The following is a 14,473-nucleotide window of genomic DNA, read 5'->3' on the forward strand; positions in this document are numbered from 1 at the left end:
AGTTCATGAAAATATTTATTTAAACACACAGAAACAGTGGATCAGTAATACTGACATCATGAGGTCTTTGTAGTCATTTACAACGGCTTTGAGCGAGTTTCAACCAATCAGAATCAAGGACCGGGACTATACTTTGTAATCCATTGTAAATTTGTAATAATATTTCACAATGTCATTGTTGAGCATAAGAGATTTCTTTCAAAAACATAAAAAACCTTACCAACCCCAAACCTTTGAATGGTAGTGTATATGTGATAAATGGGCTCAGATTATCATGTTTACAGTAAGACAGATTTCATCCCGTCCTTTGCTCATGGATGTGTTTGTGATGGAAAACTTCCTGTGTGTTTTGTTATCGCTCCTCTCTCATTCGATTAGCTTGCTGTGCTGCTCCAGTCTGATTGGATTATTTGCTGTGTAATGAATCTGATTGGCTGAGAGCCGTATCTGGGGAGACGGGACATGTGAAGATGTGTCTGTTTTCTGTCGTTCCCGTGTGTTTGTGTGCTCCTATACCTTGCTCTCACCATGAGTTATCTTTTCCTTCTTCCTCTAACTCTTTTTTTCTGCTAGGATTGGTCTGTCTCTCATTTCATACTGTATATGAAGGATTACCAATTTTATTAATAATAAAGTACCAAAAGTGTTGATGTACCACCCTTCTATCCATGTTACTTTGCACATGTTAGAAAAAAATACATTATATAGATTAAGTACATGGATTACTATCTGAGATCAGCAGATTACTGTAACAGGACATGTTTGTTTGGTGTTTTAAATTAATGAAAATGTAAAAATTAAAGTAAATGTCAAATAGAATTTCAAATTGAAACATGAATAGACATCTAAATATATATATGTATATCTGAGTAAATGTAAATGAGAAAAAATGTAGGGCGGGACTTGATATTGTCGTGGGGAATTGTGGTTGGGAGTTGTTGTTTGCTATTGGTGGATCTCTGTGATTGACAGGTTGCCCCGCCCTCACACCAGTAAACGCATCATCAGAGAAGAGAAGAGGTGACACTGCTGTAGAGAGGGGAAGTCATTTTGATTAAAGATTAAGAATTTAAATTAATTTAAAAAAAAGTTTAAATGCATGGATAAATCATAAATAATAAGATTTGTACATTTTGATTTCATGAGGACTTTACATGATTAAATTATTGATTTTAAGTAATGTTTATCAATGCAGTCAAATACACCAATAAAATAAAAAGTCTATGTGTATGGATTAATCATAGATAATAAGAATTGTACATTTTGATTTCATGAGGACTTTACATGATTAAATTATTGATTTTAAGTAATGTTTATCAATGCAGTTAAATACACCTATAAAATAACTCATTCATTCATTTTGATTAAAGATTAAGAATTTAATTTTTTTTAAAGTTTATATGTATGGATAAATCGTAAATAATAAGAAAAGAATTGTAAATTTTGATTTAATGAGGACTTTACACGATTAAATGATTTTAAGTAATGTTTATCAATGCAGTTAAATACACCAATTAAAAATAACTCATTTATGTTAATTCATTCATTAAAAGTGTAAATATGTATTATTATTAAATACTTTATTTAGCATTTGCTAGTAGCTTTATTAAATGGTTCACCTAAAATATTGAGGGTTTTTTTTTTTTACGTTTTCTTTTTCTTTTGTCCAAAGTGACCTCAATATAACATATAATATAACAAAATATCAAATGAAGAGTCTGTATCTGCTTGTCTCATATTTCTTAACTTTTCTTGATCATTTTTCTGAAGTCTCAGAATGCGTTTGAATGCACATTTGTGTGGTGTATGAAGTTGTCAAGTTCACACAGGTGTAGAGAATCACATTAACCACAAACAAACATAAAGTCATCTGACTTAAAACTGTACGGACGTCTTTTCTGTGTTTTGATGAAGCTGCGTGTTGAATATTTCGTCAGGATCCAGATTCAGGATTGAACGGTGGTCCTTTGGGTTTCTATGGCTGCGGTTGCCATAACACTCAGTCTCCGGGGGCTTATAATTCGGCCGGAGAGATTGACAGAGCGCAGTTGTGTGGCAGAGAATCAGGGTGGTACAGTACGTGTGGGTATGAGTGTGTGTGTTTGTGTTGGCCACACAAGAGCCAAACTTCTGTCTCCCTGTCCATCAACATTCACTTCGTGCCTCACTAAATATAAGCTGCTGGACACAGCCAGACCTGCCGAGGATTTAATGAGCGAATGTCTGTCTCTACAGTAGAAATGAGCTGGATCTGCTGTGTGTGTGTGTCTGTGTGAGCTGCGTGTGGCTTAACCTTGTTTACAGTGGAGTGCTTACTGCATACTACATATATATATATATATATATATATATATGAAAATATCAAATATAGAGTCTCAGGATGCTGCAGGATCTTTTCTCTTCACTTTTCTTAATCATTTTTCTGAAGTCTCAATTCATTTTATTACACGTTTGTGTGGTGTATGAAGTTGTCAAGTTTACACAGGTGTAGAGAATCACATTAAACACAAACAAACACTAAGTCATCTGACTTAATTATTCAACCCTAAATGTTGTTTCATTATTTAAAACTGTACAAACATCTTTTTTTTTTTACATTTGTGCATTTTTTAACACACACACACACACCTAATGTATATACAGTATGTATGTATATATATATATTTATATATATATATGAAGAGTTCAGGTGCAAAAGCCTCTAAATGCCATTTGAAATTTTCTTCTTTAATGATGATTTTTATCAAACTTGTATATTTAAGTTCAGTAATTTCACTTAAATGGCAATGATAATTACCTATTAATTGTTATTTAAGTGAAATTATTGAACTTAAATATACAAGTTTCATAAAAATCATCATTAAAGAAGAAAATTTCAAATGGCATTTAGAGGCTTTTGCATCTGAACTCTTCATATATTACTTTGGTACAGTATTTTTAGGCAAAAAATACTGAAATTAAGTAGTGATCGTGATCGACCGATATATCGGCCGGTTGATATATCGGGCCGATATTTGCGATTTTTTACGTGTATCGGAATCGGCCGATACGCGACTGCTGCGTTTGCCGATAGTTTTTCCCGGCACAGAAAAATGTACTTTTTAATTTACTTTTAAAATGAAGTACAGTGTGCACTGTGCACTTTATTATGCTGGTTGCTACTGTGTGCAATAGTGTAATTATTTCATTTATGCTTAAATATTTATTTTCAGCACTGAACTTTTTTTTTGTTCAACCTCATGTTTTTAATATTTGTTAAATTGTTTATCTACTACTCACGTTTTTACTATTTTTTAAATATTGTTTTTTAAAGTTAAATAAATGTTACTTTTGTTAAATCGAGACCTGTAACATTTGTTAACATCATGTCATTTTTATGAAGTAAATTTAGCGAGCAAAATGTATCGGCTCAGAAAATTGGCAGCCCGTATCGGTCATCGGCTAAGGCTGATGGGGAAAAAAATCGGTATCGGTATCGGCACTAAAACATCCATTTCGGTCGATCCCTAAAATTAAGTAGTAGTACTACCATTCAAAAGTTTTTTTTAAGTAGTTTTTTTTTCTGCAAGCATGCATTAAATTGATCAAAAGTCACAGTAAAGAAATTTATAATGTTACAAGATTTCTATTTCAAATAAATGCTGTTCTTTTGACATTTTTATTCATCAAAGAATACCGGGGAAAAAAATACCGGATCATGTTGTTTTGTTTTTTTTCTACAAAAATATGAAGCAGCACAACATTTTTAACACTCATAATCAGAGATGTTTCTTGAGCAGCAAATCAGCATATTAGAATGATTTCTGAAGGATCATGTGACGCTGAAGACTGCAGTAATGATGCTATATAAATTACATTTTGAAATATATTACAATAGGAATTTTTTATTTTAAATTGTAATAACATTTCACTGTATTACTTGTATTTTTACTTTGTTTTTGATTACATAAATGCAGCAGAAGACTCTTAAATAACCCCAATCTATATACAAAAATACATATATACTAATACATAATTTAAAATAAAACAAATTTTGTTTGATTTTAACGCAAAATCTGGCACATTTCTACTGGTTTCATAAAGTACTGTACATAATCGGTTTGTAGGTAGTTTCGGAATTTGACTTTCTCTATCACTCTTCTTGCTCTCTCTCTCAGCGAGGAGCTGGATGATCCTCAGCCCAACACTCATGTCACCTGTCCTGTTAAGACCATGACCAAAGCCCCAGGAACGCCTGTCAGAAACACAGCAGGTAATCAGCACTACCTCTCTCTGTCCGGATACTGACCACAGTGTCTTGCGTATATAATGCTGCACATGAATATAAAGCAAATATGCGAGATATGTGATATAACTAAATATGTGATATATAAATATCAAAGTGAAATGGCTTTTTTGTTTGATATTGTCAAAACAAAAAAGATATTGTTATGGGTAATTGATTGGATGGTTGTGGTTTGCTATTGGTGGATCTCATGTGATTGACAGGTTGCTCCGCCCTCACACCAGTAAACATCATTAGAAAAGAGAAGAGATATCACTGCTATATAGTATTATCAGGGTAAAACAAATAATTATGTGCACAAATAAATCAAATAATGATAAATACTGCAATGTTCCATAAAAAATAAGAGTTGTCAGTTTTGATTTCATGATGACGTTAACTGCCATTATTACACTAGAAGACAAATTGACGTTTTGTTTCTGTTTAAAGGTTAGGATTAAGTAATAATACTTCAGATATATTTAAGCTGCAGGTCTTAGGTAGCCGGCGCAGGTTAAGACAAGCTAAAGCTCTAACAAGTGTTTGTGTTTTGGGGTTTGTGTCTTTTGCTAGGTCTCATTACTCCCACTTTTGGTGTCGTGAGCAACAGTACACCTTTAGGCCCCGCCTTAGACCGCCCGATGCCCCGCCCACACCCAAAAGACGAAGCCTCATTGGTCCAGATGGCAGAACACATCCCTGCCGGCACACGCACTCCAATGTGTGCTCACTGCGACATGGTGATCAGGTATGCAAACAAGTATTCAATGAAATAGTCCATTTTTGCTTTGCTTTTTAATATGCGGAGTCAGACTATGTCCAAAATTAGGTATTTTATGTTATATATATATATATATATAATTAATTCCTTATTTATAATTTATTATTCCTTAAGTATTTATGATAAAAAATAATTTAGACGTAGACTAATTCTTATTAATAAAATATATTAATATAATTAATTAATTAATTATCTAACTACCTAACAATCTATAGATAAAAATCATATAAACCTAAATGGACTGTTTCTTCCACTATTTTGTGGGCTAAATATGTGTGTGCTTATTAAAGTATTGTGTTATTAGCTCAGCAACACACTACTGTAAGTAACTCTAAAACCAATGGAGCAACACTTGAGTTTCAGAAGTTTAAATCCCATTCATTTCCTTCATAGATAAATAGTTCTTGATAAAAAGTTTTGAACTGGAGCTTCTGTTTCTCCATCTTTCCTCTCTTTCACTTTGAAAATGAGATGATTAGCTTAAGAGCGATATTTAATAACAATAGTCACTCTAAACTCACCTCTTACTTTCACAGACCACCTTATCTAACAAGAAACACACACCTGTGTAACACACACCAGATACCACACACTCACGGCGGCAAAAGAGATGGGAAAGTGTAGACTTTGTTACCTGTGTGTGTGTGGTTATTAGTAATTAGGATCAGTCTCTTCTCACAGAGCCTTCATTTAGCAAATTAAACCCTGAATATTTATTCCACATGAGAGTAAGCATTACACCAGACTGAAACACACACACACACACACACACACAGATTCTCAGTTTCACTAGCACACTAAATTACCTCTGATATTCAGATTTTTTTTTCCCGAAGCCGTTAGTGATTAAAGGGGAAGTGTGTAATTTACGTGCCAGAAATAATCCAATTATATATTGGCATATTTGTTTAGCAGTTTTCACAATACACACTGTTTCAAAGCAGATTTACTGAAAATCATGATGCTAATGTTTATATTATGTTAATATCTTCACTTATCACATTATGCAGATTAGAGCTGGGCAATAACATAGTTTACATTTTGTGATGATATAAGCGAGTATTGAGATTTGCTATAGTGTGTTTACGTATAATGTTGTATTCAGCTCAAGTTGGTCTTACATATAAATACAACTTATTTATGAGTGTATTTGAGATATGAGTGTACTGTTATGTATATGTTATGTATAATGTGTTATGTGTATATATATATATATATATATATAAACTGTATATATGTGTGTGTGTGTGTGTCTCTAATAGATGTAAAAAAAAAAAAAAAAAAAAATCAGCATAATTTCATGTCCACTGAAGTGCTTTGAAGGTAAAGGGCTAATCCAGCAAAGCGTACCTTCTATGGGGAATTTACAAAATAAATATTGTATAAGCAAAACAGACTGTGATTGGTGGCTTATTAGTCTCTTAACATCTAGGTTTCCTTTACCAGAATAATTGGAATAATTGCAAATTGGTCCAAAAATTAGGCTATGTCACAACATAATATTCACCCACTGTACAATAGCACAAATGTATGGAAGCTTGTTTCCGCCACATAATGCAAAAAACAAAAGGTATTGCGACTTTATCTCACAATTCTGACTTTTTTTCTCACAATTGCGAGTTTACATCTCGCAATTCGGACTTTATTGATTGATATAAAGTCGCAATTGCGTGTTATAAAGCCAGAATTGTGAGACATAAAGTCCGAATTGCATGATATAAAGTCACAATTGTGAGTAAAAAAAGTTAGAATTGTGAGATACAAAGTCCGAATTGGGAGATATAGTCAGAATTGTGTGATATAAAGTCACAATTGTGAGAAAAAAAAGGGAGAATTGTGAGATATAAAGTCCGAATTGATTGATATAAATTCGCAATTGTGTGTTATAAAGTCAGAAATGCGAGATATAAATTATTCTGTGGGGAAAATTGTTATCAAAAGAGTTATCAGGCCCCTTAGAATTGGCCTGATAACTCGCAATTGCGAGTTTTTATATCTCACAATTCTGAGAAAGGTTGTCAGAATTTCGAGATATAAACTCGCAACTATGTGCTATAAAGTCAGAATTGCAAGATGTAAACTCACAATTGTGAGAAAAAAAGTTAGAATTGTGGCGACTTTATTTCTCGCAGTTGCTACTTTATTTCTCATAATTGTGACTTTATATCTCGCAATTGCAACTTTATTTCTTAGAATTGTGAGTTTACATCTCGCAATTGCGACTTTATTTCTCATAATTGTGACTTTATATCTCGCAATTGCGACTTTATTTCTCATAATTGTGACTTTATTTCTCGCAATTGCGACTTAATTTCTTAGAATTGTGAGTTTACATCTCGCAATTGCAACGTTATTTCTCATAATTGTGACTTTATATCTCGCAATTGCGACTTTATTTCTTAGAATTGCGACTTTACATCTCGATATTGCGACTTTTATTTCTCACAATTCTGACTTCAATTCTCGCAATTGTAAGATAAAAAGTCGCAATTATTTATTTTTTATTTTTTATTTATTGGCGGAAACAAGCTACCATACAAATCTGTATTTCTGTTTGATGTGAGTGTGTGTTTTATGCTATGTTTCAGGGGGCCGTTCCTGATGGCGATGGGTAAATCCTGGCACCCGGAGGAGTTCACATGCGCTCACTGCAGCGTGTCTCTGAGCGAGCTGGGGTTTGTGGAGGAACAGGGCTCTGTCTACTGCCAACACTGCTACGAAGAGTTCTTCGCTCCGACATGCTCACGCTGCCAGCACAAAATCCTGGGGGTCCGTGACTGTGTGTTTCATAAACATGAAATATACTCAATCTCTAACTGCCTGTCAAACGCTTGAGCTTTTGGCTCGGCTATACAAATATATTCACACACAGAGAGACATTAATACGTCTTTTAGGACTGTTTGAACATTCTTTTCTTCATTTTATGTGCGTGCACACTACCGTTCAAAAGTTTAGGTTCAGTAAGATGTTTGATTGATTTTACATGTATCAGAAGTGACAAAAGATTTGTTTTTAAAATAAATGCTGTTCTTTCAGACTTTATATTCATCAAAGATTCAGTTTCCACCAAAATATTAAGCAGCACAACTGTTTTCAACGTTGATAAAAATAAATGTTGAGAAGCAAATCAGTACGGAAGCGTATTGCATTCACTTGGAAATAAAGTGAATGAGAAAATAAATCTACTCTGTTTTTCTGAATTATCTCAGATAATTTGAATTAATTTTTTAACTAATAAGATCATTTTTCATGGAAAAAATGTTTGCTTTTTTGAATTAATGACTTGATTATCTCAAAAACTCATAAATTCAGAAAATTGAAAACTTTTTTCCATGAAAAGTTATCTCATAATTCTGAGATAATTAACTCGTTAATTCAGAAAAACAGAGCAAAAACTTTTTTTCCATGAAATATAATTTTGTAATTCTGAGATAATTAACTCGTTAATTCAGAAAAACAGAGCAAAAACTTTTTTTCCATGAAATAGTATTTTGTAATTCTGAGATAATTAACTCGTTAATTCAGAAAAACAGAGCAAAAACTTTTTCCATGAAAAATTATTTTGTAATTCTGAGATAATTAACTCGTTAATTCAGAAAAACAGAGCAAAAACTTTTTTTCCATGAAATATAATTTTGTAATTCTGAGATAATTAACTCGTTAATTCAGAAAAACAGAGCAAAAACTTTTTTTCCATGAAATAGTATTTTGTAATTCTGAGATAATTAACTCGTTAATTCAGAAAAACAGAGCAAAAACTTTTTCCATGAAAAATTATTTTGTAATTCTGAGATAATTAACTCGTTAATTCAGAAAAACAGAGCAAAAACTTTTTTTCCATGAAATATAATTTTGTAATTCTGAGATAATTAACTCGTTAATTCAGAAAAACAGAGCAAAAACTTTTTTTCCATGGAAAATTATTTTGTAATTGTGAGATAATTAACTCGTTAATTCAGAAAAACAGAGCAAAAACTTTTTTCCATGAAAAATGTTCTCATAATTATGGGATAATTAACTCGTTAATTCAGAAAAAGAGCAAAACATTTTCCATGGAAAATTATCTCATAATTCTGAGATAATTCACTCGTTAATTCAGAAAAAACAGAGTAGATTTTGTTTCCTCAAGTGAATGCAATACGCTTACGTAAATCAGCACATTCTGATTTCTGAAAGATCATGTGACCCTGAAGACATGGAGTAATGATGCTGAAAGTAATTTAATAAATTGCATTTCAAAATGTAAACCATTTTAAATGGCAGTAATATTTCACAATATATCTATATTTTTAAATTAAATGCATAAGACACTATTTTCAATAACATAAAGTAATCGTACCGACCCAAAACGTTTGAATGGTAGTATATGTGTCTTGTGTAACCATAATGATGATGTGTTTTAACAGGAAGTGATCAATGCACTCAAGCAGACCTGGCACGTGTATTGCTTCCTCTGTGCATCCTGTCAGCAACCGATAAGAAACGATACTTTTCACCTCGAGGATGGAGAGCCATACTGCGAGAGAGGTGTTTGTTTGTCTTTCTATAGACTTCTATTGCTTTTTAATACTGAGCTAATGGTATTTTAGACCAACTAACTCCCACACAAACCTTTCTGCATTAAATTCAATTCAAGTCAAGTTTATTTGTATAGCGCTTTTTACAGTAAATATGGTTCAAAGCTGCAACATTTGTTTCAAATTAGCTTGTTTCAATCTTAAGTAAGAGATGAGTGTATCAAAGTAATGTCTATATGGCAGTAATATAGAGCTTTAATTTAGTACATTATGTGGTTAATACATTTACATTAAAGGAGTGGTTCTCTTTTAAAAAAAACTTTTTCTGATAATTTACTCACCCCCATGTCATCCAAGATGTCAATGTCTTTCTTTCTTCGAAAGAAAAGAAATTAAGGTTTTTAATGAAAACATTCCAGGATTTTCTCCATATAATGCACTTTACTGGGGACCAAACGGTTCAAGTTCCAAATGAGAGTTTCAGTGAAGCTTCAAAGGGCTTTCATGACTTTCCGTTTGAACTCGTTCATCAAAATGAACAAATCTTTTTTCGAGTCATTTCGTTCGTTGAATGAACCAAATGACTCGAAAAAAGATTCGTTCATTTTGATGAACGAGTTCGAACAGGAGAGTCAGGAACGCGCATCACAGAACAGAGCAAGGCGAGCATTTGTGCTTATAAAACTTCAACTTTTTTATTTATTTTTTAAATGAGCGATCGTTTCGCTAGATAAGACCCTTATTCATCGTCTGGTGTCGTTTAAAGCCCTTTGAAGCTGCACTGAAACTCTCATTTGGACCTTGAACCGTTTGGACCCCATTGAAGTCCATTATATGAAGAAAAATCCTGGAATGTTTTCATCAAAAACCTTAATTTCGTTTCGACTGAAGAAAGAAAGACATGGACATCTTGGATGACATGGGGGTGAGTAAATTATCTGCAAAAGTTTTTAATAAGTGAACTACTCCTTTAAGACAATATTTAATTTATTTTTTCATGGGGAATGTTGGCAGCTTCCCTCAATATAGAAAATTTCAGCTACAAAATAATAGCAAAATAAGAAGATCACACACAATTATGTGTTTTTAATATCGCAATTATTTCTCTTAGACAGTCTCCAACTTCTCAGATGTTTCTCCTAAAAAAGACTTGTGCTTTCAAAAGAATAATAACAAAGTCTTGAATTGTTCTCACATTTCCAAAGATCTCATAGTCTGCAGCAGAGGTTTAAGTGGGAACATTTCTGCCGAGACCAAATGATCTGAGCTACTTTACTGATCAAAAGAGTCTGGAAGATGTTTTAATGTTTATGAAAGAGTTCTCTTATGCTCACCAAGGCTACATTTATTTGATTAAAAAAACTGCAAAATAATGCAAAATATTAGTGCAACCTAAAATTTTAAAATAGACATTTTGCAGCCATCTGGAATCCAATGGGTTTTTGGTTAAATGCAGATTCAACATAAGTGTCTCTGAGCACTTTAGATAAAGTCGTTGAAAGTGTTTTGTAATTGTGTCTTCAGATTACTACAGTCTGTTTGGGACGGGTTGCCGTGGCTGTGATTTCCCAATAGAAGCAGGAGACAAGTTTCTAGAGGCCCTGGGCGGCACCTGGCACGACACCTGCTTCGTGTGCTCAGTACGTGTGTGTTCAGGTTTGTCTGAGAGTGTTAGGGTATTCGTTGAGTGTTGTGTGATGCGTGTCTGTTGTTCTTTTTTTAGGTTTGCAGTGTCAGTCTGGAGGGACAGACCTTCTTCTCCAAAAAGAACAAACCGCTTTGCAAGAAACACGCTCAGACTCTCAAAATATAAAAACACTGTTGAAGTATGTGCAAAAAAATGTAAAGAACGCATATTTACAACAATATAAATATCACATACTCAAAGTAAAAGCAGTTCTGATGAGGTTTGAAGTGAAGTGTGAGAGCTGCTGTTTGAAACTCTTTATGTGTTGTTTCTTCATCTTTTCTTTTGCTTTTCTCTCTTTTAACCTTCTCACTTCACATACATTTATAAAATGCACTATATATATAAAAAAAGGTTGTTTCAACTTAAAAAAGTAAGTGTTCGTGCTGCTTTAAAATTGTAAGTTTAGTCAACTTGAAAAGTGAAGTTGTACTAAGTGACAACTTAGATATTTGAGTTGACTAAACTTCAAATTTTAAAGGAAGCATGAACACTTCCTTTTTTAGTTAAAAAACAATATTTTTTACAGTGGACCAAGACAATTGGAATGAGAACATACTTGAGAGTAAATGCACATTCATTTATCTAATGTTGTGTTGCTGTTATGATGTATTTTTGTAGGTCAACGCAGAAGTTCGCATCACTTTGGTTCCCTTCTTCGTCAAAAAGCCAGTATTGTTCTATTGGCTTCAGGATTATAAGCTCTGTGACCAAAATGAACACCAATTTTATGAATTTTGAAGCCTTAATCCAATCACCAGAAGCAAAAGCTAAACAAACTACACCAAGAATGAATAACTTAAACGCCACCACCATAAGTTTACAACAAATCTTTCTTTAAAATCTACAAGTTGGAAGGTTCGAGTGAGAATAGTTTGCAAGAGCATGATTGTAAACAGTGAGGCATTGAAAGCGACTAGTGTGTAGATGCATTTACGGTCACCGTGATTTTGCCAAGTAAAACATGTTCCTGGAACAACATTCCTGTCTGAAAATGTAGTGCAAACCCTATCCCTAAACCTAATCCAACCTATAATAGAGGGAAATGATGGCGAATAACACTGATGTAGAAGCACCTAACCCTGGTTGTAAGCCTAAACTTGACATTGACAAAGATGTTGTGTTGGTGAAATCACATTCACCATCAGTTTATCCGTTCAGCTGATGATGTCTAAAAGCCTAAATTCAATCAAAGCGGTCGAGTCGCTGAAACCGCTCAATTCATATGGATTAGTTTTACGATCTTATTCGCCCCTTTTCCACCGAAGCATTTTGAGAGCCTCATTTCGACAGCCAAAGAACCGGTTCTCGGACAGGAAAGTTGGTTCCAAAGCGGCACCAACTCTTTGCTGGACTAGAACTGTAGAGAACCGTTTTTTTTACCACGTCACCCTTACGTTGGGGGCTGGGGGTGGGGTGACCAACAACACGACGGGAAAGGTTGTGACCACCATTGCTAAAAACAGTGCTAGTAGAAAGATAGTCTGACCCCAATATAGGATCGCAAAGCCAGGAGAAACATTTGCAGAAAGACGATGTCGTCCGCTATTGTAATTGCTATGCTTAAATTTGTCGCAAGCGTTTCAGGGAAAGCCAAGACTTTCGCCAAATATGGCAACGTACATTCTTAGAAGAAATGGTTCTATTTAGAACCAGAAATGGTTCCATCCCCCGCTTCATATATGGAACTCCAAAATGGTTCCATTTTTTTTTGGTAAAAGGTTCTATTGGCCAAGTACGGAACCCCAGGGTTCTATATAGAACCCAGAGGAACCCTTTTTAAGAGTGTATAGAACCTTTTAGGGGTTCCAAATACGTAGCGCTGATAGAACATTTTAAGGTTCTATATAGAACCTTTTCTTTTAAGAGTGTACACAGTGACGTAACTACGTCATTCGCTGGGTTCTCTAGTCAGTGGAAAAACAAACTGAGAAGAGTTGAACCAACCTTGAACCAGCACCAGTTCCGAACCAGTGGAAAAGGGGTAATTATGAACTTTTTGAAGGGAACACATAACGGGTTTATAGCAGAAAATGGTCGGTGCTTTTTTGTGTCATTTTCAGACTGCGCCTTTTGTTTCACAGAAGAAGGAACATCATATGCATTTGGAAAAGTGAATTAAAGGAGTAGTTCACTTTTAAAAAAACTTTTGCTGATAATTTACTCACCCCCATGTCATCCAAGATGTCCATGTCTTTCTTTCATCAGTCGAAAAGAAATTAAGGTTTTTGATGAAAACATTCCAGGATTTTTCTCCATATAATGGACTTCAATGGGAACCAAACGGTTCAAGGTCCAAAAGACAGTTTCAGTGCAAACTGCAAACTGTTCAAAGGGCTTTAAACGATTCCAGATGATGAATAAGGGTCTTATCAAGCGAAACGATCGCTCATTTAAAAAGAAAAATAACAAAGTTTAAGTTTTACAAGCACAAATGCATGCCTTGCTCTGTTCTGTGATGCGCGTTCGTGACTCTCCTGTTCGAACTCGTTTATCAAAATGAACAAATCTTTTTCCAATTAAAAATTGTCAATTCCTTCATTTCGTTCGTTGAATGAACCAAATGACTCGAAAAAAGATTTGTTCATTTTGATGAACGAGTTTGAACAGTAGAGTCACACAGAACAGAGCAAGGCGAACGTTTGAGTTTATAAAACCTAACATTATTTATTTTTTAAATGAGCGATCGTTTCACTTGATAAGACCCTTATTCATCGTCTGGAATCGTTTAAAGCCCTTTGAACAGTTTGTAGTTTGAATCTTGAAGCTTGAACCGTTTGGTTCCCATTAAAGTGCATTGTATGGAGAAAAATCCTGGAATGTTTTCATCAAATTTCTTTTCGACTGAAGAAAGACATGGACATCTTGGATGATATGGGGGTGAGTAAATTATCAGCAAAAGTTTTTTTTAAAAAGTGAACTACTCCTTTAAAGGGGAACGTATTTATTTCATGCTCTGGGATAGTGGGCAACTTTGCGTTTACTGTATCATGTGCTTGTTTTTATGTTTATTGTTTTGTTTTTTTGATTTGCACTTTTAATGATTTCTGTTTTTGTAACACTGTTAAAACTGTGCTTTTATACAAGTTTAAAAAAAAATTAAATGTCAACACTTTGCCATCTTTCATTCTTAATTCATTATTTCAACTCTTATTTGTAACTATTCTAATTCTCACTCAAGCAGAAAATGTATAACAAAACTTGTATGGAGAACTGTACATTA

The 14,473-nt window shown here is 33.8% G+C and overlaps 1 protein-coding gene across 6 annotated transcripts in view; it reads left to right on the top strand.

Moving 5' to 3' along the window:
* Positions 1–14,377, top strand: part of pdlim5a (PDZ and LIM domain 5a) — a 61,571-nt gene extending 47,194 nt beyond the window's left edge. For all 6 annotated transcript variants that reach the window (XM_089130611.1, XM_039685088.2, XM_039685089.2 and 3 more), the window contains 6 exons: positions 4,158–4,252; positions 4,838–5,012; positions 7,634–7,814; positions 9,453–9,573; positions 11,088–11,203; positions 11,287–14,377. In XM_089130611.1, coding sequence (XP_088986737.1) covers positions 4,158–4,252; positions 4,838–5,012; positions 7,634–7,814; positions 9,453–9,573; positions 11,088–11,203; positions 11,287–11,376 — 778 coding nt within the window. In that variant the 3' untranslated portion in view covers positions 11,377–14,377. The remainder of the gene's footprint in view (positions 1–4,157; positions 4,253–4,837; positions 5,013–7,633; positions 7,815–9,452; positions 9,574–11,087; positions 11,204–11,286) is intronic.
* Positions 14,378–14,473: the final 96 nt, after the last annotated feature.

The sequence above is a fragment of the Pimephales promelas genome, chromosome 4 (assembly GCF_988280905.1).
Source record: "Pimephales promelas chromosome 4, fPimPro1.hap1.1, whole genome shotgun sequence".
Classification (NCBI taxonomy): Eukaryota; Metazoa; Chordata; class Actinopteri; order Cypriniformes; family Leuciscidae; genus Pimephales; species Pimephales promelas.